At 35.5% G+C, this 22,087-nt stretch overlaps 1 protein-coding gene across 2 annotated transcripts in view; it reads left to right on the top strand.

Annotated features, from left to right (window-relative positions):
* Positions 1–22,087, top strand: part of LIPI (lipase I) — a 68,717-nt gene that overhangs the window by 40,975 nt on the left and 5,655 nt on the right. The window contains exons 7-9 of one of the 2 annotated variants that reach the window (XM_078059997.1): positions 669–761; positions 9,511–9,622; positions 16,693–16,869. In XM_078059997.1, coding sequence (XP_077916123.1) covers positions 669–761; positions 9,511–9,622; positions 16,693–16,869 — 382 coding nt within the window. The remainder of the gene's footprint in view (positions 1–668; positions 762–9,510; positions 9,623–16,692; positions 16,870–22,087) is intronic. The other variant, XM_078060000.1, reaches the window with a different exon arrangement.

Genomic DNA, 22,087 nt, shown 5'->3' on the forward strand with positions numbered 1-22,087 from the left:
CACGTATAGTATATCTGTATGAATGTGTATATGTAGGAGAATTGGGAGCTGTACTCATGGAACTAAATTTTGTGTTTGTTTTATCTAATCATTTTATTCTGCTGGAGATACAAGTAAAATTCTGAATTTATGAAATAATAATAAAAACTGCTACAAATGGATTGTAGCCATATAGAGTATGCTCAGCTCTGGTAAGATTTCCAGGGGGGGATTTGTTTGTGAATCTTGGATTTGATTTATTATGTAATTAAAATGAATAGAATATAAAATTATTGGAAAAGTGGTTTTTAAGTTATAAAAATCATAAATTGTTATTACAATTATTATTATAATGCATTGATTCTTTAGTTCCTTTAGTGATTTGAAAGCTTTGTGTGCTATTTGATGGAAATCTGGTTTCTAATGTTTTCTTTTCTTCTTTTTTTTTTTTAAGATTTTATTCACTTACTTGACACAGAGAGAGAGAGAGAGGGAGAGAGTACAAGCAGGGAGAGTAGCAGAGCGGGAGGGAGAAGCAGGCTCTCCACTGAGCAGGGAGCTCGATGTAGGGCTTCATGTGGGGCGCGATCCCAGGACTCTGGGATCATGACCCGAGCCGAAGGCAGACGCTTAACGACTGAGCCACCCAGGCGCCCCTTGTTTCTAATGTTTTCTTTCTCAAATCTTAGGTTATCAAGCTGAGCTATGGAAAGATGTTTTAAAAGAAAAGAGAGAAGAGACCACTGTGTTTTTGGATACTACTGGCACAAGTCCATTCTGTGGTAAGTTAACATTTTCAACAAATGACAAATGATTGGTTTTACATACTAATTTATATTTTCTCCAAAATGTTCTTCGTACCCAGTCCAATTCCATCATGTAATTTCAAGGAACTCTGAAATTTGTTAGAGCCAAATTCAAATAAGGACTTGATTTTTTAGTTTGTTTAATTGTTCATCTCTTGAAGGACATCAGGGATATTTTTAGTTTTTGGCTATTATGAATAAAGCTGCTATGAATATTTATATACAAGTTTTTATGTGATTTTAAGTTTTTATTTCTCTTTTATAAAGGCCTAGGAAAGCAATTGCTGGGTCGGAAGCTAATCAGTCTTATAAGAAATTGACAAAGTGCTTTTCAGTGTGCTATACCATTTTGCAATTCCCCCAGCAAAGTATGAGTGATCCAATTTCTCTGATTTCTTACTAGCAATTGCTGTTGTCATCATTTAAAAAAAATTATTCATTCTAACAGGTGGATAGTGATACCTTATTGTGGTTTTAATCTTTGTTGCCCTGATGACTTATGATAATGAATATCTTTTCTGTATATCCTCTTTGGTGAAATGTGTGTTCATGTCTTTTGCCCATGTTCCAACTGCATTTTTTTGAAGTGTTGGGTTTTGAGAGTTTTCTTCATATATTTTTATAGTAGTCCTTGCTGAATACTTGGTTTGCAAATATTTTCTCCCAGTCTATAATCTGACTATCTTTTCATCTTCTTTACAAGGACTTTTGCAAGGGCAAAAAAGGGCACTTTTAATGAGATCTAATTTATTATTTTTCTTTTCATAGAACATTTTTTTTCATTTCTGAGAACTCTTTGCTGAGTTTAGGTCCTGAAGATTTTTTCCCACATAAAATCTTAATAGTTTGATGTGTTACCTTTAAGTCTGTAATTCATTATTGATTTAGTTTTCATATAATATGTGGGGTTTAGGTTGAGGTATATATATATATTTTTTTTGCCTATGGATGTCCGTTTGCTTGAGCACGATTTGTTGAAAGGGCTATCTTTGCTTTATTGAAATGCTTTTGTACCTTTATCAAAAATCAGTTAAGCATATTTGTTTAGGCATATTTCTGTTTTGTCTAGATTCCATTCTCTATCCTGTTATTTATCTGCTTATCCCTTTTCCAATACCACACATTATTAATTACTATAGCTAATACTATAGCCTTAATATCAGGTAGAATGAGTATTTCTTCTTCATTCTTCTTTGTCATGATTATTTTAGATATTCTAGGGTATTTGCCTTTCAATAAAAATTTAAAATAAGGTTGTCTATGTCTACAAAACTTTGGCTGGGATTTTGATAGGAATTGAATTAAACCTATAGATAGACTTGGGGAGAACTGACATCTTTACTATGTTGTCTTCTGATTCATAGACATGTTATGTCTCTACATTTACTTTGATTCTTTGATTTCTTTCATCAGTATTTTGTAATTTTCAGCATATAGGCCCTGTGTATCTTTTGTTACATGTATACCTAAATAATTATTTTTTAAAATTTTTTTGAGTGATGGTAAATGATATTTTAAAAATTTTATATCCCCATGTCTGTGTTAGAAGGTAGAAATAGGATTGAATATTTTGTATTGAGCTTGTTTCCTGGAGCCTCACTGAATTCACTTATTATTTCTTGGATTTTTAAAATAGATTTCTTAGAGTTTTCTATGTAACAATGATATCATCTACAAATAGAGAGAAACTTTTACTTCTTCCTTTCTAATCTGTATGCCTTTTATTTCTTTTTCTTGACTTATTTCAGTGGCTAGAGCTTCCAGTACTATGTTAAATAAGAATGGGGGGAACAGACATCTTGTCTTACTCCCGATCTTAGAAGAAAGCATTGTTTGTTACCTGTAGGTTTTTTGACCATGGGTTATTTACAAGCATGTTGTTTAATTCCATGTATTTAGAGATTTTCCTGTTGTCCTTCTATTATTGATTTCTATTGTTGATTATATTATTTAGAGTCATTATGTTTAGAAAACAAATTCTATATAATTTCAATTCTTTTGGGGCACCTGGGTGGCTCAGATGGTTGAGCATCTGCCTTCAGCTCAGGTCATGACCCCAGGGGCCTGGGATCGAGCCCCGCGTCTAGCTCCCTGCTCGGTGCAGAGACTGCTTCTCTCTCTCCTTCTGCCATTCCCTCCACTTGTGCTGTCTAGCTCTATCTCTCTGTCAAATAAATAAATAAAATCTTTAAAAAAAAATTTCAATTCTTTTAAATTTGTTGAATTTTTTTTAATAGTCCAGGATATAGTTTATCTGCATGAATATTTCATAGGCATTTGAAATAAATGTGTATTCTGTTTTTGTTGGGTGCAGTGTTCAATATATGTCAATAAGATTCTGTTGGTCTCCAACATCATCAACTCATTACAACATCAACTCAAAGTAAAAAATCTCATCTAATGTCATCGGATAAAATATTCCAAATCATATCATTCAATTCCAAATCTAAATCAGATTTGGGTAAGGCTCTAGGTAGAATCTACCCATAGGCACAATTACCTTCATTTGTGAGTCTATGAAACTCAAGAATCAAGTTATTTGTTCCCAAAATACGTTGGTGAGACAGGCATAGGATACTAGTCATAGACATTCCTGTTCAAAAGGGAAAAAAATGAAAGGAAAATGGAGTCAATGGTCTGAAGCAATTTTATAGTCCAATGAGGCAAATTCCATTTGGTTTCAAGGTTGGGAATAATTCCCTGTGGTTTATTCCTCCTGGGGTCTGCTCTGTGGGTTCATGACTCCATGTTCTAGCTTCTCAGAGTCATCTTTTTTCTTCTTTCTTTCTTCTTTTTTATTTTTGTAAAAATGGTAACTTATGCTTACAGCTGAATAGTTTTAACAGCCTGTTCCTTGCCTGAAAAATTTTGGGGGTCCAACAACATTCTTTCATTTTGTACTCCGTCTCCTTCCATCCAAGCTGACAGAGTTTATGCTACAACATTGTCAAAAACCTTGTTGATGTCCATATATGTCAGAGATTCATTCCATTAGACAAGAGGTACTTCCAAATATTTTTTGTAGATAATCCTATCTCTATTTTGGGCTTCTGCTGAGGTGGCTGAGGGAATCTAAGAACCACATACTTAATCTTTCCAAAGAGACTTTTGTGTTACCAAATTCTCTGACTCTTTGCTCTATCAAAGGCAAAAGGTTGTCAAGCCACACTGCTAGATTTTTCTCTAGAGCATGATTTCCTGACGGTGAATCTCTTAGTTTTAGTATCTTTTGCAAACTTGATAGGATAAGGATTTTTCAAGACATTAGGTCCAGGTTTGTTTTTGCTTAACACTTTTATCTCAATTTACATTTTTCCTCTCACATTTCACCATAAACACCAATAAGAAACAAGGCCACACTTTGAAGCCTTGTTAGCACAGAAATTCCCTCAGCTAGATGTCCAATTTCTTTATTTACAACTTTTGCTTTCCATATAATTTCATAGGACATAATTTTGTTAGGCTTTCTGTGGCTATATAGCAAGTATTCTTTTTCTACCAGTTTCCAGTAACATGACCCTTCCTTCTGAGGCCTCACCAGCAGAGTTGTTACCATCTACATTTCCACTAACAATGTGTTCAAGGTAATCTAGGTGTTTTTTTTTTTATCATGCTCCTCAAAATTCTTTCAGCTTCTGTTCATTGTCAATTTCAAAACCTTTTCCTCATTTTTAGGTATTTGTTACAAGAGCATCCCATTCTTCACATCAAGATATGTATTTATTTTTCTGTCACTAACATAACAAATTACCACAAACTTAGTGGCTTAAAAAAGCAAAAATCTATTATCTTTACAGTCCTGTAGGTCAGAAGACTGACACAGGTGTCACTGCAAAAATCAAGGTGTCAGCAGGACTGTATTTCTGGAGGGTCCAGGGGAGAATCTGTTTCCTTGACTTTTTGAACTTCCAGAGGCTGTTTGCATTCCTTGGCTTTCGGCCTCTTCTTCCCCAATGGTGGCTTGAGTCTTCACTCACACCCACTGCATCTCTTCAACCCTTCTTTCTGCATCACATCTCTTTTTATGATTCTCTTCTGTCTTCCTCTTCTTCTTTTAAGGCTTTGTGATTACAATCCTTGTGACTGCATTGCTCCCACTTGTGTAAATCATATAATCTTCCTATTTTAAGGGCAGCTGATTAACAATTTTAATTCCATTTGAGATCTTAATTATGCTTTGCCACTTAAGGTAACATATTCACAGGTTCCAGAGATTAGGACATGGACATATTTGGGGAGGTCTGCCACAATTACAGTAAGCACATATGATGTTTCAGTTTCCTAATATCAACATTTTCTGTGAAGTGTGAGAACTTGACTTGCATTTAGGTTTCTTTACATTCTCCGCTTTAAAATCTCATTGAGTAGCAGATTGTGTAATAATTTTGGTCTCAATCATCAAATATATAAAATTCATGAGGAAAAGGATAATCTATTGTATGAATGCAGATGTCTTCCCTTCCCATTTTTACCTCTTTGTTTTTGATGCGTCAAGATGATTTCAATTTCTTTCTGTTGGAAGAAATCCCTTCGTACAATATTTAAGAGATTGAGTCTGCTAATAAGAAATTCTTTAAGTTTTTCTTTGTCTTAGAGTGCCTTTATTTCTCCTTTATTCTCAAAGGATAGTTTTGCTGGATATAAGGTTCAGAGCTGAACTCTTTCTTTTGGCCTTTGAAAAATGTGCCACATAATGTGTGAAAAATGCTGGCCTCCATAGTTTCAGATAAAAAATGCATTGTGACTCAAATTGGTGTTCTCCCATAGATAATGCATCATTTGTCTTGGGCTGCTTTCAATTTTTTGTCTTTGTTTTTCGTTTTCTGAAGTTTAATTATGATATGACTTGGTGAGATTTGTTTAGGTTTATCCTGTTTCAGGTTCACTCAGCTTCTTGAATCTGCATATTTGTTTTCTTCACCAAATTTAGAGAGTCCTTTGCCATTATTTCTTTGAATATTCTTTAGCCCCACTTTCTTTTCTCTCTTCCTGACGTGATAACACAGATATTATATTTTTGTTATAGTCACACAGGTATCTGAGCCCTGTTCATTTTCTCCCTCCTCAGTCTCTTTTCTCTCTGTTGCTGAGATTGAGTGGCCAATTGATCTGTCTTCAATTTCACTAATTTCTATCCTCTATCATCCACTCTACCATCAGGCACATGCAGTGAGTTTTATATATTTTACTGTAGCTTTCATTTATGTAATTTCTATTTTGTTTTCTTTTACAGCTCCTATTTCTTTGCTCAGATCTTTCTATTCATTTTTTTTCAAGAGGCTCTAACTGACTTTGAAGCATTTTTATGATGGCTTCTTTGAAATCCTTGTCAGATAATCCCAGCATCTGATTCATCTCAGTGTTGGCATCATTTCATTGTTCTTTCTCACCAAAGTTGTGGTTGTCTTTGTTCTTGGTATAATGGGCAATTTTCAATCACATCCTGGACATTTTGTTTATTATGTTGGAATTTGAGTCCTATTTAAATCTTTTATTTCAAGCAGGCAGCCACATTGTTTAGATTTTAGTTTTATGTATTCTGAGGCTGTGATTTCTTAGATGTATAAAGGTCAGGATTTTCATATTTTCCTGGTGACTTGCTTCTTTTTGCTTTATGCATAAACTTGCATTTTGACTCCCAATTTTATCCAATTCTATCACAACAATTTGTCTCATAGAGCCTTTGAACCTGTGTTTTCTTTTCTGTCTTAAATATTATGTTCTGTAGTATTTTATTTCACATGTTACTTAACAATCAGTATTTATTATGAATGTTATCATTACAACAAATGCTCACCATATTTACCAATTTTAGTTTTCTACCTTTTACCTTGTTCTCTTTTCCCTCCCCCACTTTTTCCTTCTGAGTTTAACTCCTATCTTACTAAAATATATCCTTAGTGACTTTTCACTTCTGGTCTCTCTCAGTTTGTTTCTTTCCTTGAAAATGCCTTTATCTTTTCCTTACTCTGGAATGCAAATTTAATTCAAGATAGAATTCTACATTGAGAGTATTTTCACTCAGCACTTTGAAGATACTAATTTTCTTTTCAGATAAATTTCTTTTTTCATTTATTGTTAGTGTAATTGTTTCCTGCAGATAATCTATAGTTTTCTTCTGGTTGAATTAATTAATTAATTAATCTATTTATTCATGATTTATTATTATCATTTTCTAGTCTCAATGGTCAGTTTAAGTCTCTTAAAAATTAAAGAAAGATATTCGTGCTATTTCAAAATAAAAACTCATGTATTCTTTAAATATAGAAAACTCTCAGTAGTCAGTTCTTCAAAATTCTCTCTTCAGAGCAAGTTGGATTTTGTTTTTTTCCAGAATTTATGTAGCATAGTCTTGGAGCATTTTTAATATAATTTGGGGGGTTCTTCACCAAGTGATGAGTGCTAATTTAAATTCCATCTTACCAGGGCACTTGGGTGGCTCAGTCAGTTAAGCATGGGACTCTTGATTTCCTCTCAGGTCATGATCTCAGGGTTCTGAGATTGAGCCCCGCGACCGGCTCCATGCTCAGGGCAGAGTCCACTTGTTTCTCTCTCTCTCTCTCAAATAAATAAATAAAATCTTTAAAAAAATTTCCATGTTACCTAGAGTTTTATTTAGTCTTGGAAAATTTATCCCCCCATCTAAGACTCATAGACAACCAGTAGGAAGAATTTTCCAAGTTCCTCTTTGAATGACAGAGCAGAGAATTAAGGTCTCTGGCTCTGTGCAGGGACTTTCATTTCAGCTCTGTCACTTAGCATCTTGTCTCCTGTGCATGGAAGTTGACACTGCAGCCTCAGTCTCCCTACATCCAGTTCTCAAGTCCTGCAGGGATCCAGAGCTTCAGTCTATCTTAAGTTTTGCCTTTACTTTCTCTTCATTTCTGCTTCCTAATATTTTTCCTACCTTCATCTGAGCTTGGTTTTATATTTAATTTATGGATTGTACACTCATCATTTCCATGTACTTGTAGCAAGAGTTGGGCTTATTCTGTAACATCTCAATATGTCATGCTACCAGAAGTCATCTGAGAAAGTCTGAACATCTGCTTTTTTGGGTGAGGTGGAACAAAGTATTTTGTCTAAAGCTGAGCAGTCACTTCAAAGTAAGAAGTGGTCCTTAACTCTCTTGTGCGAGAAATTGATGAGGTCCGGTGATAAATACATTACCTTATTTGAGGTAGTACTCAGCATCAGGAATAAAACAAGAAGTTACTACTCTTGTCTGTTTAGTAGCAACATTTAACAGCCAGCATGCATGATTTTAGTACATGTATTTCTCATAAGAAAATTTCATATTCCATGTTCTGTTTTTTTATACATTTTCTTCTAAGAGATGGTTCACAGTACAGGGACTAGTGTCTACCTCTGATGGAGATGGACTGCATGTTCTAGTCCGTAAGTTACAGTATCACAACAGGATTGGCATAGAACTAAAAGAATGGGCATCACCTTACACTGGGTTGCAGCAAAATGTATCCACTTGGCTGGTCTTGGGACTGGGGGATGGGCATCTAAGTCATAAGGGCATCATACTTGAAGTATAGGAGGAAAAGTGGATATTGATGTTAAGTGGTAAAAGGGGTAGACCTAGTGAGCACTTAAAAATATCTCTTTGCTGCGAATTTAAATCTTCCCTCTGTCTGGGTATTTCTTTTTCTTTTCTTTTTTTTTTTTTTTTTAAGATTTTATTTATTTATTTGACAGAGAGAGACACGGCGAGAGAGGGAACACAAGCAGGGGGAGTGGGAGAGGGAGAAGCAGGCTTCCCGCAGAGCAGGGAGCCCAATGCGGGACTCGATCCCAGGACCCTGGGATCATGACCTGAGCTGAAGGCAGACGCTTAACGACTGAGCCACCCAGGCGCCCCTGTCTGGGTATTTCCCCTCCAGATGCATCAACATCTTCCCATCATAGAAATGAAAGTATCTCAAACTTGTTTTCTCAGCTAATCTTCTAGCTCTTGTTTGCAGGTGGGAGTAGTGGGATCTTGAAGCAGTTCTGGGCTGTGGTGGGGTTTCTGGCAGAGCCTTGTTCTCTGGACCTCAGTAATTATTTGAACTGCATATTCCCTAATAAATTCTTCTTGTGCTTAAAAACAAAACAAAACAAAACAAAAAAAACCTCACAGGGAGACAGAACTTGCTGTATAGCTCAGACTATATTGAGTATAGTGATTAGTTCAGCATCCTTGCCTCTGGAAGATTTATTATATTGATTTTTAGCTGGGGCATTTTGAATAAAAACTATTATGAGCTTGGCATTATAGAAATACTTAATTTTACAGGCATTCCTAAACAACCAGTGAAATTGGGAATTATATTTGTCAAGCAATTTTACCTAGGACTATTCATCAGATAATTAAGGAACCTTATCATATTTACTTTAGTTGTGCTATTGAAAAAGAAAAATTGTTTCATTGACCTAAATTCTGAAATTTCTTGGTTTGCAGACCAGTTAGTATTCTCTAATTATTTGGCCAACTTTTCACCATACCTATGACTTTCTGGCAGGCTTTTTCATTCCTCATTTTCAGGTCTAGTTAAAAATTGACAAAAAGTAAAATATATTACCCATGTACCTAATGAGTGGCTCTCAATATTATGTGCATATATAATATGTGCCTAGATTGTGTACATATATACATATATGTGTATCTGCATAGGCACCAAAAATAAGGAAAAAAATAATAATGTGAATTGCATTCTATATTTTTATTTTACAGCCTATTATTTTGTTCTCACTATAACTGTTCTGGATAAAACTATAGAGGATGGCTATATTACATTTAAATTATTAAACCAGCTTGGAATGGTTGAAGAGCCAAGGCTCTATGAGTAAGTATAAGTTAGTATTTTTTTTCTTTCATAAATTAAATGTTTGTTTTCTTGAGCATCTACTTTGGAATATAATACAAATGGTGTAATTTTTCTATCCATTGAACCTTAAAATGTTAAATATTAAAAGAATCTCAGGTGTATATTCTAATTCATTCATTCTATGGAGGAAGATGCTAAATACGAAGTCGACTAACTTGTTTATGTCATACACACCTAGGAACTACAAACATTAGGGGAAACTTTTTTTTCCCTCTCATTCTAACTCTCATTCCAGTGTTCTTCTTCTCAAACTACTTGCCTTCTAATTCTCTCTGGTTTTCAGGCAACATTGTGTTCACAGTGATGTGAATAAATGTCTAACAACTTCTGTCAGTAGAGTGACACAATTTCAGTATTCCAGAGAACCACTCCCAGCCACAAATTCCTCAAATAATAGAAGAGTGTTTTGTTTTTACTTAATCTTCTATTTAACACTTTGTGTATATATGTATGTGTAGGTATATATACATATTTTTTAAGTTATCTAATCATCTCAAAGAATGTTCTCAGCTTGAATTTGTTGAATGCATATTTGTGTATTTAATAAATTCTCAAACTAAGAAATTCATTTCCTGTTAAACAAAAGAATGGTATGAAGGTGTATGCTACTATTAAAATTGTAGTTTCTAACCTGCTGTGCTAGACTTCTAGAAATCTATTAAATAATGTGACTTTTCAAAATGCTCACTGGTACCATGTCTAGTGATGAAATAAAAGATACACTTTATTTTATTGTGCCTGGACTCAGAACAATTTGGTTTAAGTTTAGACTGATTACTGATGACCTCTTTAGAATTTCAGGAAGCATAGTTGATATATCCAGTTTTTACCATTGTCATAGTCTAGGTGGTTACAGTACCTGAATTGACTAAATCTGATGCGTGATGGGCTTCAGACTTGCATACATCGTGATGTCCAAACTTGTTCAACCACTAAAGCGAACCAGGGAAAAGTCTCTGCATGCTTATATATTTGCACATCAGCATTGCAAACAATGGAAGTGATGTATGTAATTTTACAGGATTATTATGAACCTTTGTTTAAAATCTAAAATGATATTAAAATATAAAAAGTAGCCATATCTCAAAATAAATGAAGTTTGTTTTGTAGATAAATCTTTAAAACCTTGAAATCCACAGAGAAAAATAATAGTAAAAGAAGTATATTATGATAAAATATTGAGAACCTATGTACTGAAGTGACATAAAGACTACTTCACCATGGGATACTAAGGCCATTCTTGGAAATAATGTTCTGAGTTATAAGTCAGGAAAAATTTTTTAAACATTGAGATAAACAAATTTTTTAATATTAGATCCTTAAAATTTTAATTTTCTTAAAATGATTAAAGGCATTGCAGGTAATTTAGTAGTTGGATAGAACTGGTGATGAGTGAGCATCAATTCTTTTTGTTTTTTTCCCTTTCTTCAACTTCCCCTCAGTCACCCAAAGAAGAATATTAAATAAATCAAATTAGGATTTCAGATTCTTCAAATTCTTCATTTACATCAAGGCCCATATATTTTTTTAAAGATTTTATTTATTTATTTGACAGAGAGAGACACAGCGAGAGAGGGAACACAATCAGGGGGAGTGGGAGAGGGAGAAGCAGTCTTCCCGCGGAGCAAGGAGCCCGATGCGGGGCTCGATCCCAGGACTCTGGGATCATGACCCGAGCCGAAGGCAGACGCTTAATGACTGAGCCACCCAGGCACCCCAAGGCCCGTATTTTATTAAGAGCAACTTAAGTTCTTGCCACTTAATTTTGAGCACTGATTGACAGTGTTATAATAATAGTTATTTTATAATAGTTTATTGCTGTAAATCACTTAAAATAGTGTATATATGTGCATACATATAACACACATATATGTATGATCCATTATTTATTTTTATAAGACACATGCTTTCTTAGGTTTTTGAATCCACTTATTCAACAGTGTTATTCAGCACCAACGGAACTTATTCAGGCATTTCACCAAATAATGGGTATTCAAGATAAAATAGCACTGTTATTGTTCTCAAGGAAGTCACAGAAAACTGGAGGAGACTAATGCATATTTATAGCTCTGAGTAATAAGTTCTGTAGTAGCAGAATACTTACGTGCTGTGGATGTACAGAGGAAGAAGCAAGGAAGCATTTGAAGGAGAGAGACTGCAGTCAAGGCGTGGAGAGAGAGTGCTTTCAAAGGCATGGAAATAGGAAAGCACCAGAGTTCAGTAACAGCACAAAGACTATAGTACGAGAGAAGTTGTTTCCAACTTGTTCGGAAGGCAATGCAATTGTGATTCTTGATTTCCTTTATAAACATCCTTGTCTATGCAGAACACCGTGAAATATTGATGCATTTTATCCACATACTTGACTTCGTGCATTTTTCATGAAGGAATATAAAACATGGATGATATATTCATGGCAAATCTGTCCATTTAAGCCTGGCCATAGGCTTTATTGTTTTTCTATTAAATAATTCTTTGCTAATAGCTTTGGTCATGCTTCGGGATTTGAACTGTTTCAGAAACTAGGGAAGCCAGAGACTTTTAAATGACCTTTTGTTTCCCTTTTCAAAATTGAAAAGGAATATTTGCTCACTCTAGAAAAATGTGTCATACAGTAGAAAATGAGAATCATATATAATTACATCATCCAGGCATGTTCACATTTACTATTTGGTCTACAGCTATGTCTCCTTCTCTTCCTCTACCTCCTCATTTCCTTCCTCTTTCTTCTTGTACATACCCCTGTGCATTATTTTTTTTCACTTAGCAAAATTAGGATCTTATCCTGATTTTTATACTGAATGTTACAATGTAATAATTTTTTATGTCACTTAAAATTACTCACACATTATAATACGATGCCAAATATATTAATACATCAATATAGGAATTTAAACAGGAGGTATCAATTTTGGACATTCTGGTTCCCTCAGAGGATGAATAATGGAGAGATTAGAGTGGCACAAGTCCAAAGAGGTGACTGTTGTAATAATTTCTGTGAGAGATGATGGAGGCCTGGACTAAATTCATGGAAATGTTTTTTGTTTTGTATTGTTTTGTTTTGTTTTTAGGACTTAGAATAGATGTGTTTTTATGATAAATTAAATATATGAAACTGAAGGAAAGAAACCAGTTTCAAGGCAAACATTTAAGTTATGGTGCCATTTACTGAGCCAGGAGGTCATGGAGAGGAACCAATTTAATCATTCAATATAATATCTTGAAAGCTTCTATAGGCCAGTAACTGTACTAGAAATTAGGGATACAGTTCTGGACAAATTAGATTGCTGTCTTTACATAATTTCTGTCCAGTGCAGCCGATAGACTTTACAAATACATAATACAAATAAAATGATAATGTTCATCATTCCTCTATTCAGACAATTTTTAATGTGTTTCTGCATTGAGCTAGGGACTGTGCTAAGTGCTGAGGATACTGTGATGAGAAAAATAGACATGGTCCTACCCTCATTAAAGTTACAGCTTAATGAAGGCTATAACAGTAATCAAAAATAAATAAAAATGTATAAATAAAATCTGAAAAATGTCTTGAAGCAAATTATAGTGTGTATGGAAACATAAAATAGGGGATAGTGAGGTCATTAAAAGTTTCCCTAAGGACATTTCATATTAGTTGAGACCTAAATGAGGAGCAGGAATTCATCTGCTTTGCTATATTCCAGGCAGAAGGGTCAATAAATGCATAGATCCTGAAGGAGAAGGGAACATAGCCCATTTTAGGAACTGAAGGAATTTTATAATGTCAGAATGGAGGCAGGGAAAGCAAGAGAGCTTTGAGAGAGGTAGTAAACCCCTAGATTCTGTAAGAACTAGAACTTACAGGGCATTTCTAGGATTTTATTTTACTCACTGGGCAAATGAAAACCACTAAAGTGTTTTAGTTGGGGCAGTCTGGTTGGAGCTGGGATTGGATCTTTATTTCGGAAAAACAATTTGATCACAGTGGGTTGATGAGGGACAAGACAGGATGTTGTTGTAAGAATATAGGCAAGGAACAATGGTGTCCTGAGTGCTTGCAGTGGAGATGGAAACTGAGGATGGATTCAAAGCAGGTTCAGGATATTTCATAGGTATAGTCAGTAGGAATTTATGATGGATTGGAAGTAGGAGTTAAAAGAGGGGATGAATCCTAATTGTCTGGCTTGGGTAATAGGTGGTAGAGCCATTTAAAATGATAAAGAAATTTGTAAACTGTTGGGTTTTGTTTCCTTTTGTTTTTTGGTGAGAGATGGTTTTTGGGGAAGATGTCATTTAGATTTGAACCTACTGAGCTGCAGACGTCCTTGAGAGATCCAAGTAGACATGATGAATAACAGTCAATATGTATGTCTGCATCTCAGCAGACAGAGTTCAGCTAGAGGCAGAGATTTGGTGGTCATGAGCAAACAGTTGGTATTCGAAATCATTAAAGTGGGTGTGAAATTGTAGGGAAAGATAGCACATTCCCATCTGGACATACTGACTTTGAAGTATCTCTGAGAAACCCCAGGTAAGGTCCTGGATAGAAATTAGAGATATGATCATTGATGCTATATTCCGTGAAAGAGGAGGTAGTAATAGTGCCTGGAAGGAGCAGAAATGGGCTTTGAGGAGTGTGATGACAACCTTTTTTTGGGCCTAGCTGTTTTGAAGACTCAAGAGGAGGAAAAGGTGGGAATAAATGTAAGATGGCACAAGTGTTGAACATACTCTTCATCTGTTCTACGTGTGATTGTTGCCTTTGCTCAAGCAAATCATTGCTGCCTTGAAGGAGGAAATTAGTACAACAGATTTTTTTTAAAGATTTGTTTATTTATTTGAGAGAGAGAGAGGGAGAGAGTGAGACCAGGAGCAGAGGGAAAGAGAGAATCTCAGGCAGACTCTGCTGAGCGTGGAGCCCCACACAGGGCTCGATCCCGTGACCTTGAGATCATGACCTGAACTGAAATCAAGAGTCAGAGGCTTAACTGACTGAGCCACCCACGTGCCCCAGTACAATAGATGTTTTTTTTCTTTCTCTCCTCTTCCTTTTTCTTCTCTTCTCTCTTCTTCCCTTGCTTCCTCCTCTCCTCTCCCCCTTCCTTCCACTCTCCCTCTTTTCTTTCCTCCTCCTCTTGCTTATCCTGCTCCTCCTCCTCCTTTTCCTTCTTTGGAGTTCCCTTTGTAGTTAAGCAGATCCATATTGATCTAACTGACTCCAGGCCCCCATACTTCTGGCAAACAAGGATGAGGAATTTGAGTAGAGTGATGAAGAACATTGACATGACTGTGTTTGCGTTCTGGCTTTGCATTCACTAGCTTAGGAAAGGCTCTTACATGCTCTGATATTCAGTTTTCTCATCGGTTAATGGCAATACTAATAGTACCTAATAAAGGGAGTTGTTAAGATAGTTAAATAAGGTCAAGTATGTCAAACTTTATTACAGTTCTGGATGCACTGTAAATGCTCAGAAAATTGTACTTATTAAATTCTACCTTTATTTTTTCCTTTTGAATCTGAGGCTTTTATAATTATTCCTTTAATTCACAAATATTTGGTAAAATGGCACAGAACAATGAAGAATTATTATTTGAGTATCCAGCCCATTCAGGGAACTATGATAGTTGTTCAGGTGTCTAAAAAAAGAAGCACAAGGGGACTTCTCTAATCTTTTTTTTTTTAAGATTTTATTTATTTATTTGAGAGAGAGGATGAGAGAGAGAGCATGAGAAGGGGGAGGGTCAGAGGGAGAAGCAGACTCCCCGCTGAGCAGGGAGCCTGACACGGGACTCAATCCCGGGACTCCAGGATCATGACCTGAGTCGAAGGCAGTCGCTTAACCAACTGAGCCACCCAGGCACCTAGGACTTCTCTTATCTTAAATGTACAATCTAGATACCCAAGTCAGAAAGACAAGATGTCCCACATTTTTCTCAAAAAGTATCCCCAAATAATTTTGTATGGAGACGCATGTATTATTTTTTTTATTTTGTTTTAACTTATTTTAAATTAGTTTTAAAAAATTTTTATTTTATTTAAATTCAATTAATTAATTAATTAGTATATTATTAGTTTAGAGGTAAAGTTCAGTGATTCATCAGTTGCATATAACACCCAGTGCTCATTACATCACGTGCCCTCCTTAATGTCCATCACCCAGTTACCCCCTCCCCCTCAGCAACCCTCAGTTTGTTTCCTGTAGTTAAGAGTCTCTTATGGTTTGTCTCCCTCTCTGATTTCGTCTTATTTTATTTTTCCCTCCCTTCCCCTATGATCCTCTGTTTTGTTTCTTAAATTCCACATATGAGTGAGATCATATGATGATTGTCTTTCTGTGATTGACTTATTTCGCTTTGCATGATACCCTCTAGTTCTATCCATGTCATTGCAAAAGGTCAGATTTAATTTTTTTTGATGGCTGAGTAATATTCCATTGTGTGTGTGTGTGTGTGTGTGTGTGTGTGTGTGTATAATATATTACATATATATATACACACACACACCACATCTTCTTTATCCATTCATCTGTTGATGGACATCTGGGCTTTTTCCATAGTTTGGCTATTGTGGACATTGTTGCTATAAACATTGGGGTACAAGTGCCCCTTTGGATCACTATGTTTGTATCCTTTGGGTAAATACCTAGTAGTGCAATTGCTGGGTTGTATTTTAAATTATTTTAATAAATACTTTAACAGGGCGCCTGGGTGGCTCAGTTGTTAAGCAACTGCCTTTGGCTCAGGTCATGGTCCCAGGGTCCTGGGATCGAGTCCCATATCGGGCTCTCTGCTCTGCGGGAAGCCTGCTTCTCCCTCTCCCACTCCCCCTTGCTTGTGTTCCCTCTTTCACTGTGTCTCTCTCTGTCAAATAAATAAATAAAATCTTAAAAAATAAATAAATAAATAAATAAATACTTTAACAAATATGTTATTGTTTGGCCTTTTTCCTTTAAGTTTATTCTTTCTATCCTGCATTGTTAACATTACATTGACTTTAGAGTTAAATTATATTTTACTAATACACTGAGCATATTAAATTCTCTCTTTAGGAAGAACAGATCATTTAATGAGCTCCAAGAAGTCAAGATTCTTGCTCAATTTTTAAATGATGTTGTAAATATTTCAAGCATTGGTTTGGCATATTCTCAGAGCTCACACTGGCAATTTATCACAGGCAGATACAAAATCCAGCGTATCATGTTACAGTCACTTACATATCCAGAAAGGTAAGAAAAATAAATTTTGATTTCAGTTTATAATCTTTTAAACTTGAAAATATTGGTCTGCTAAGAAATGTTTTAAAAGTTTATGTATTCAAGGGGCACCTGGGTGGCTCAATCGATAAGCGTCTGCCTTCAGCTCGGGTCATGGTCCCAGGGTCCTGGGATCGAGCCCCGCATCGGGCTCCCTGCTCCGCAGGAAGCCTGCTTCTCCCTCTCCCACTCCCCCTGCTTGTGTTCCCTCTCTTGCTGTGTCTCTGTCAAATAAATAAATAAAATCTTTAAAAAAAAAAAAGTTTATGTATTCAAATATCTGTTTATTGTGTATTTCAGATTATATTTTACATAAATGTTAGAATGTCTAAAAGGTGCAAGATGCACTTTTTTAAAAATGAAAATTAGTTTGAATGAAACTTAGTTTGGAATCACATCACCTAAGCAAAGAAAAAACACAATCATTTCATTAGACAATAAAAATGAAAAAAAAAATGAGACAAGTATCTGCCTTAGAAGTTGATTGATAATTTCTTATATATACATATATATTTACAGAGTGGTTGAGATTCCTTTTATACAATTCTTTAGATGGGGTTCAGTGGCTGAAAACTCTATAATGAGGCATATGGTCATAGAAGATAGAAGTCATCATGACTTTCAATGATTTTTCTCTTTCTCTTAAATTTATTTTTATTTGGGAAGAGAAAAAAAGTCCATTTTCATTTATTGTATCTAAGATTCTACATATCACTGGAAATTCAACCCCAAGAATATATTGACAGAAGTGAAGCTCTAGCATATGTACAATAACAGCATGAGGAAAATCTGACTCTACATTTTAATTTTACCATCATATGTCTTGGTTTGTCTGTTATATCACAAATATCTCCATTCCACATCATGACTTGATGGGTTTTTTTGAAGATGATAGACTCCAGCAGTATTTTTCTTAGTCTATTTAATATGCTTTTCTTAGTTCCGTGTTCTCATAACTGAAGAGGTTTTCCTACTATCCTTGTCCCCACAGTATTGATGTACATGTTCACCATGGCAGGATTCATATTCCCACAAAAACACCTCTGTGAAAGCACTAAGAACCACTAAAACCTCTTTAATGAGTTGACCATTTGTCTATTTGGATATGTGACATGTTGTTTGTTCCAACCATGAGTTTCAACTGAGAGCCAATAGCAATGGGTTTGTGGATTGCTAGAAATCTCTCTTCTTTAGCTGACAGTGGAGCTTTCTTTTTACTTCTCTTTATGTTTCTGTATTTATATATTTGATTCCCTAATTACCTTTCTATGAATGTTGCACATAGTAAATAAGAATTTTTGGAGAATAAAAATAATAAATTATAAGAATATGCATTTAGACAAGGTCTATAACAAAAGAGGAGAATTGGGGGGCACCTGGGTGGCTCAGTTGGTTAAGCCTCTACCTTCGGCTCAGGTCATGATCCTGGGGTCCTGGGATCAAGCCCCACATCGGGCTCCCTGATCAGCAGGGATCCTGCTTCTCCCTCTCCCCCCATCCGTGTCCCTGTTTGTTCTCTCTTTTTCTTTAAAATAAATAAATGAAGTCTTTTTAAAAATTAAAAAAAATAAAAAGAGGAGAATTAGAAAGATTCTTTGAAGTGAAAATTATTTTGCAACTTTTGGCATGAAAATAGTCACTCAAAAATCACTAAGTAAGATGTCATTATAATGGAAAAAATCTAGGAATAATTTTACTGTTCTTTGTCTTTGATTGAAATACCTAAAAATACAAAATATATGGAAATTTTCAGCTAGGAATATTAGCAACATCATTCCCCACCAAAGTATACCAGAGAGAGAGAGAGACAGACAGACACACATAAGGGGGTCATGTTTGAAGGACTATGAGCTCAAGATTTTTAATCTTCAACTGATCTCTGTATTTATTACCTTTTTAAGACAATATTTATTTATTCCCCACCCCTTGTGTTTATTATCTTAAAGATGCAAAGCCTCTAGTAATCATAAGAATGCAAAATATATTTGTAGTTCCCAAAAGCTAAGTTTTAAAGGGGCCAAGCTTGTTGCACCATCATATCCCCTTAGTCTCCCCCATTAATACCTCTCTGAGCATAAGGAAGGTGAGTATAAACAGAGAAGTTTAGAGGTTGTAATTTTATATCTTCTGTTTCTGGTACTTAAATGTAAAGAATTCATATTGTCTCAGAATAAAGTCTTCTCCCTATATATTATATATGGAAAGAGAAAATAAAAAGTTTCCTCTTTAGTCTGAGGATGTAAACAAAATACACTTTCTAATAGCTATGGACATTTGCCAATTAAGGCAAAACATTAATTAACCACCACCTTACCTGTTTCACAGAATGGCTTATTCATTAAAGAACTTTCCCCTGCTGCTCAGAGGTGAAGCAAGAGGCCAACTCCCACCCCCTTGTCCCCCACCCTATATTGTCTAACCATCTTTTTTTTTATTATTGTTTTGTGGTAAGAGCATTTAACATGATATTTACTCTCAACAAATGTTAAAGTGCAGTATTATTTACTATAGGCATGATGTTGTATAGCAGAAAAACAAGCAAACTCTTACTACTACAAAAGACAGAAAGTCCAACAACAAATCCCGAAAGATAAAGGGGACATGTAGCCATAGCCAGATGTATCTGAAAATCCCAGAGAAGATAATGGCTCCTGGCTTAGCTGCAGTCAAAGCACCAAGTGCACTTCTGTGCTATCCCTTGGCTTTGCCATTCACATTGCTTCGTCCTAATACCAACTTGGCTGCTACTTGATTCCAAATTCAAATCCCATGAGGATGGGTGGAGAAAGTTTTAAAGTCTCTTTGCATGTCACTGACTTTGACTGGGCAAGTGCATACCTTTGAACCTCATACTGTGACCAGGGAAGTAGATTCTTCTGATTGGCCAGGGAAATAAGTCCTTTGATTTATGCTTACTCTGTGACAAGATGGGACCAAATTCAATCAGTTTATATATATATATATATTTTTTTTTTTTTTTTTAAAGATTTTATTTATTTGACAGAGAGAGGGAACACAAGCAGGGGGGAGTGGGAGAGGGAGAAGCAGGCTTCCTGAGGAGCAGGGAGCCCGATGCGGGGCTCGATCCCAGGACCCTGGGACCATGACCTGAGCCGAAGGCAGATGCTTAACGACTGAGCCACCCAGGCTCCCTGATCAAAGTGTATATATTAAGAGTAGGATGAAGAATGTTAAAGGTAGTATTAGCAGAGAAGATAATATTACCTGTAAGGTGAAAAAAATAACAGGACACTACAGAAAGACTGAAAATATTTTGATAAATCAGGCAAAACATTAATTAAAGGTAGATTGGCTTGGCGGAGCCTGGGTGGCTCACTCGTTAAGCGTCTGCCTTCAGCTCAGGTCATGGTCCTAGGGTCCTGGGATCGAGCCCCATATCGGGCTCCCTGCCTGGTGGGAAGCCTGCTTCTCCCTCTCCCACTCCCCCTTGTGTTCCCTCTCTGCTGTGTCTCTCTGTCAAACAAATAAATAAAATCTTAAAAAAAAAAAAAGTAGATTGGCTTGTAATTTACCTTACTGAAGTTGGGTATTGATATAACAATGAAAAAGAAAACCTCAATATAATTTTGATTGGCTGATGCAGTTAACCTGTGAATGAAGGCAATGAATGAATAGCTAAGCTGGATCACTCAAATTCAGATTTTTCAAGATCTGAATACTTCGAACGATTTTGGGGTAAGTTAGGCTTTTTTTAAGTGGTTGTATTTATTGTTCTGGATAGCTATAATGTAATATTTTGCCTGATAAGACAACTTGAGATTGAACATTGTAGTAACTCCTTAAGTAATTTACTCCAATATATCATGGAGGGTTGATGTATAACTTTAGACATTTTGTCCTTTTTCAAATTAATTAAATATTTAAATCAACAATTTTGTAGCTTTGCCCCGAATGCCTTACTTACTTCCTGTTAACTGCCCTAGTTATTTAGCATTGCATTTAGTTGAAGAGTTTCAACACTTAGTAAACCGTTTTCAAGATGAATAATAGTGGTTAAGGCTGTTTAGATTTACTACATCCCAGACACTGCTTTTGCAACCTTTGCAACACCTCTCTGAGGTAAGTATTTTCTTGGTTTTATTAGTAAAGGAACAGAAACTGAGAGGCTTTATATAGCAAGTCTAAGATTTCTCAGCGGAAAAGTGCCTTCGCAATGATTTGAAGCCAGACTTTTCTTGGGTTTTTAGTGTTGTTGTTTTCTTTTCTTTTAGTTGCTCTTATTTTGATAGTAATAAACACTTTTTTTACTAACTAACTAATATCGTGATTTATTCCCATTATGGAGTATTTGGAAAATTTAATTCAAATGTAATGCTACAACCGGGAGCTGTCACTGTTAATATTTTGTCATGCTTACTTATCATCACACATGTTACAAGTGAATCATGAATCTAATTATTTACATTAAATTATAAGCCGGCTTTCTGTGTAGGATCGTGCAGTTTATTCACTGCAGGAGGTACGGCATCACTGTTCACGTAGATAACAAGGTGAACATAATGTACTTGGAGCTGTGCCATACCATGGACCTGATTAGAAGCATTTTTTTCTTCCAAAATATAAATTAATGGCTGCCATTATATTCCACCTTTTGCAGAATATTCAAATTAGTCTTTCCTTTACTGTTAGGCATTTTGGTGCTTTTTCTTCCCCCCAATGCTTGCTTATCATAAATACTGACTATCGATGCATAGAAAGCTATCTGCACAGTAAACATTTTCCCTGTTCTATATTCATAGAAGGAACATCAAGGAGGAAGGAACATCCACCTCAGCACATGATGTTCACACCTTGATACAGGTTGTTGGTGAGCCTACAGACAGTGGTTGCTTTCTCCATGCATTTCTCCTTTTTAAAAAGTCTCTTGTTATAAGGGGAAAGGAAAGGGGAAAAAGGCAGACAGATGCGTCCACTATTATATGCGACTCCGTCTTCTTTTTTTTTTCTTCTTAATCATTTTTGCATAGACAGCTATTGTACACAGTTCATTCATTGGTTAATAAGGAAAAAAATAGGGTAAAGTAATTAGAATATGCTATAGAGCAAAAAATAAGCATGCATGTAATTTCAATTTTTATGTAAAATCTAAACAGTGGATAGGCAATGAAAATTTACTAAATTTGCAAAATTTAGATGCGGTTGTTTCTACTCGGGGGAGGGGGGCGGGAAG

The sequence above is a fragment of the Halichoerus grypus genome, chromosome 1 (assembly GCF_964656455.1).
Source record: "Halichoerus grypus chromosome 1, mHalGry1.hap1.1, whole genome shotgun sequence".
Lineage (NCBI taxonomy): Eukaryota > Metazoa > Chordata > Mammalia > Carnivora > Phocidae > Halichoerus > Halichoerus grypus.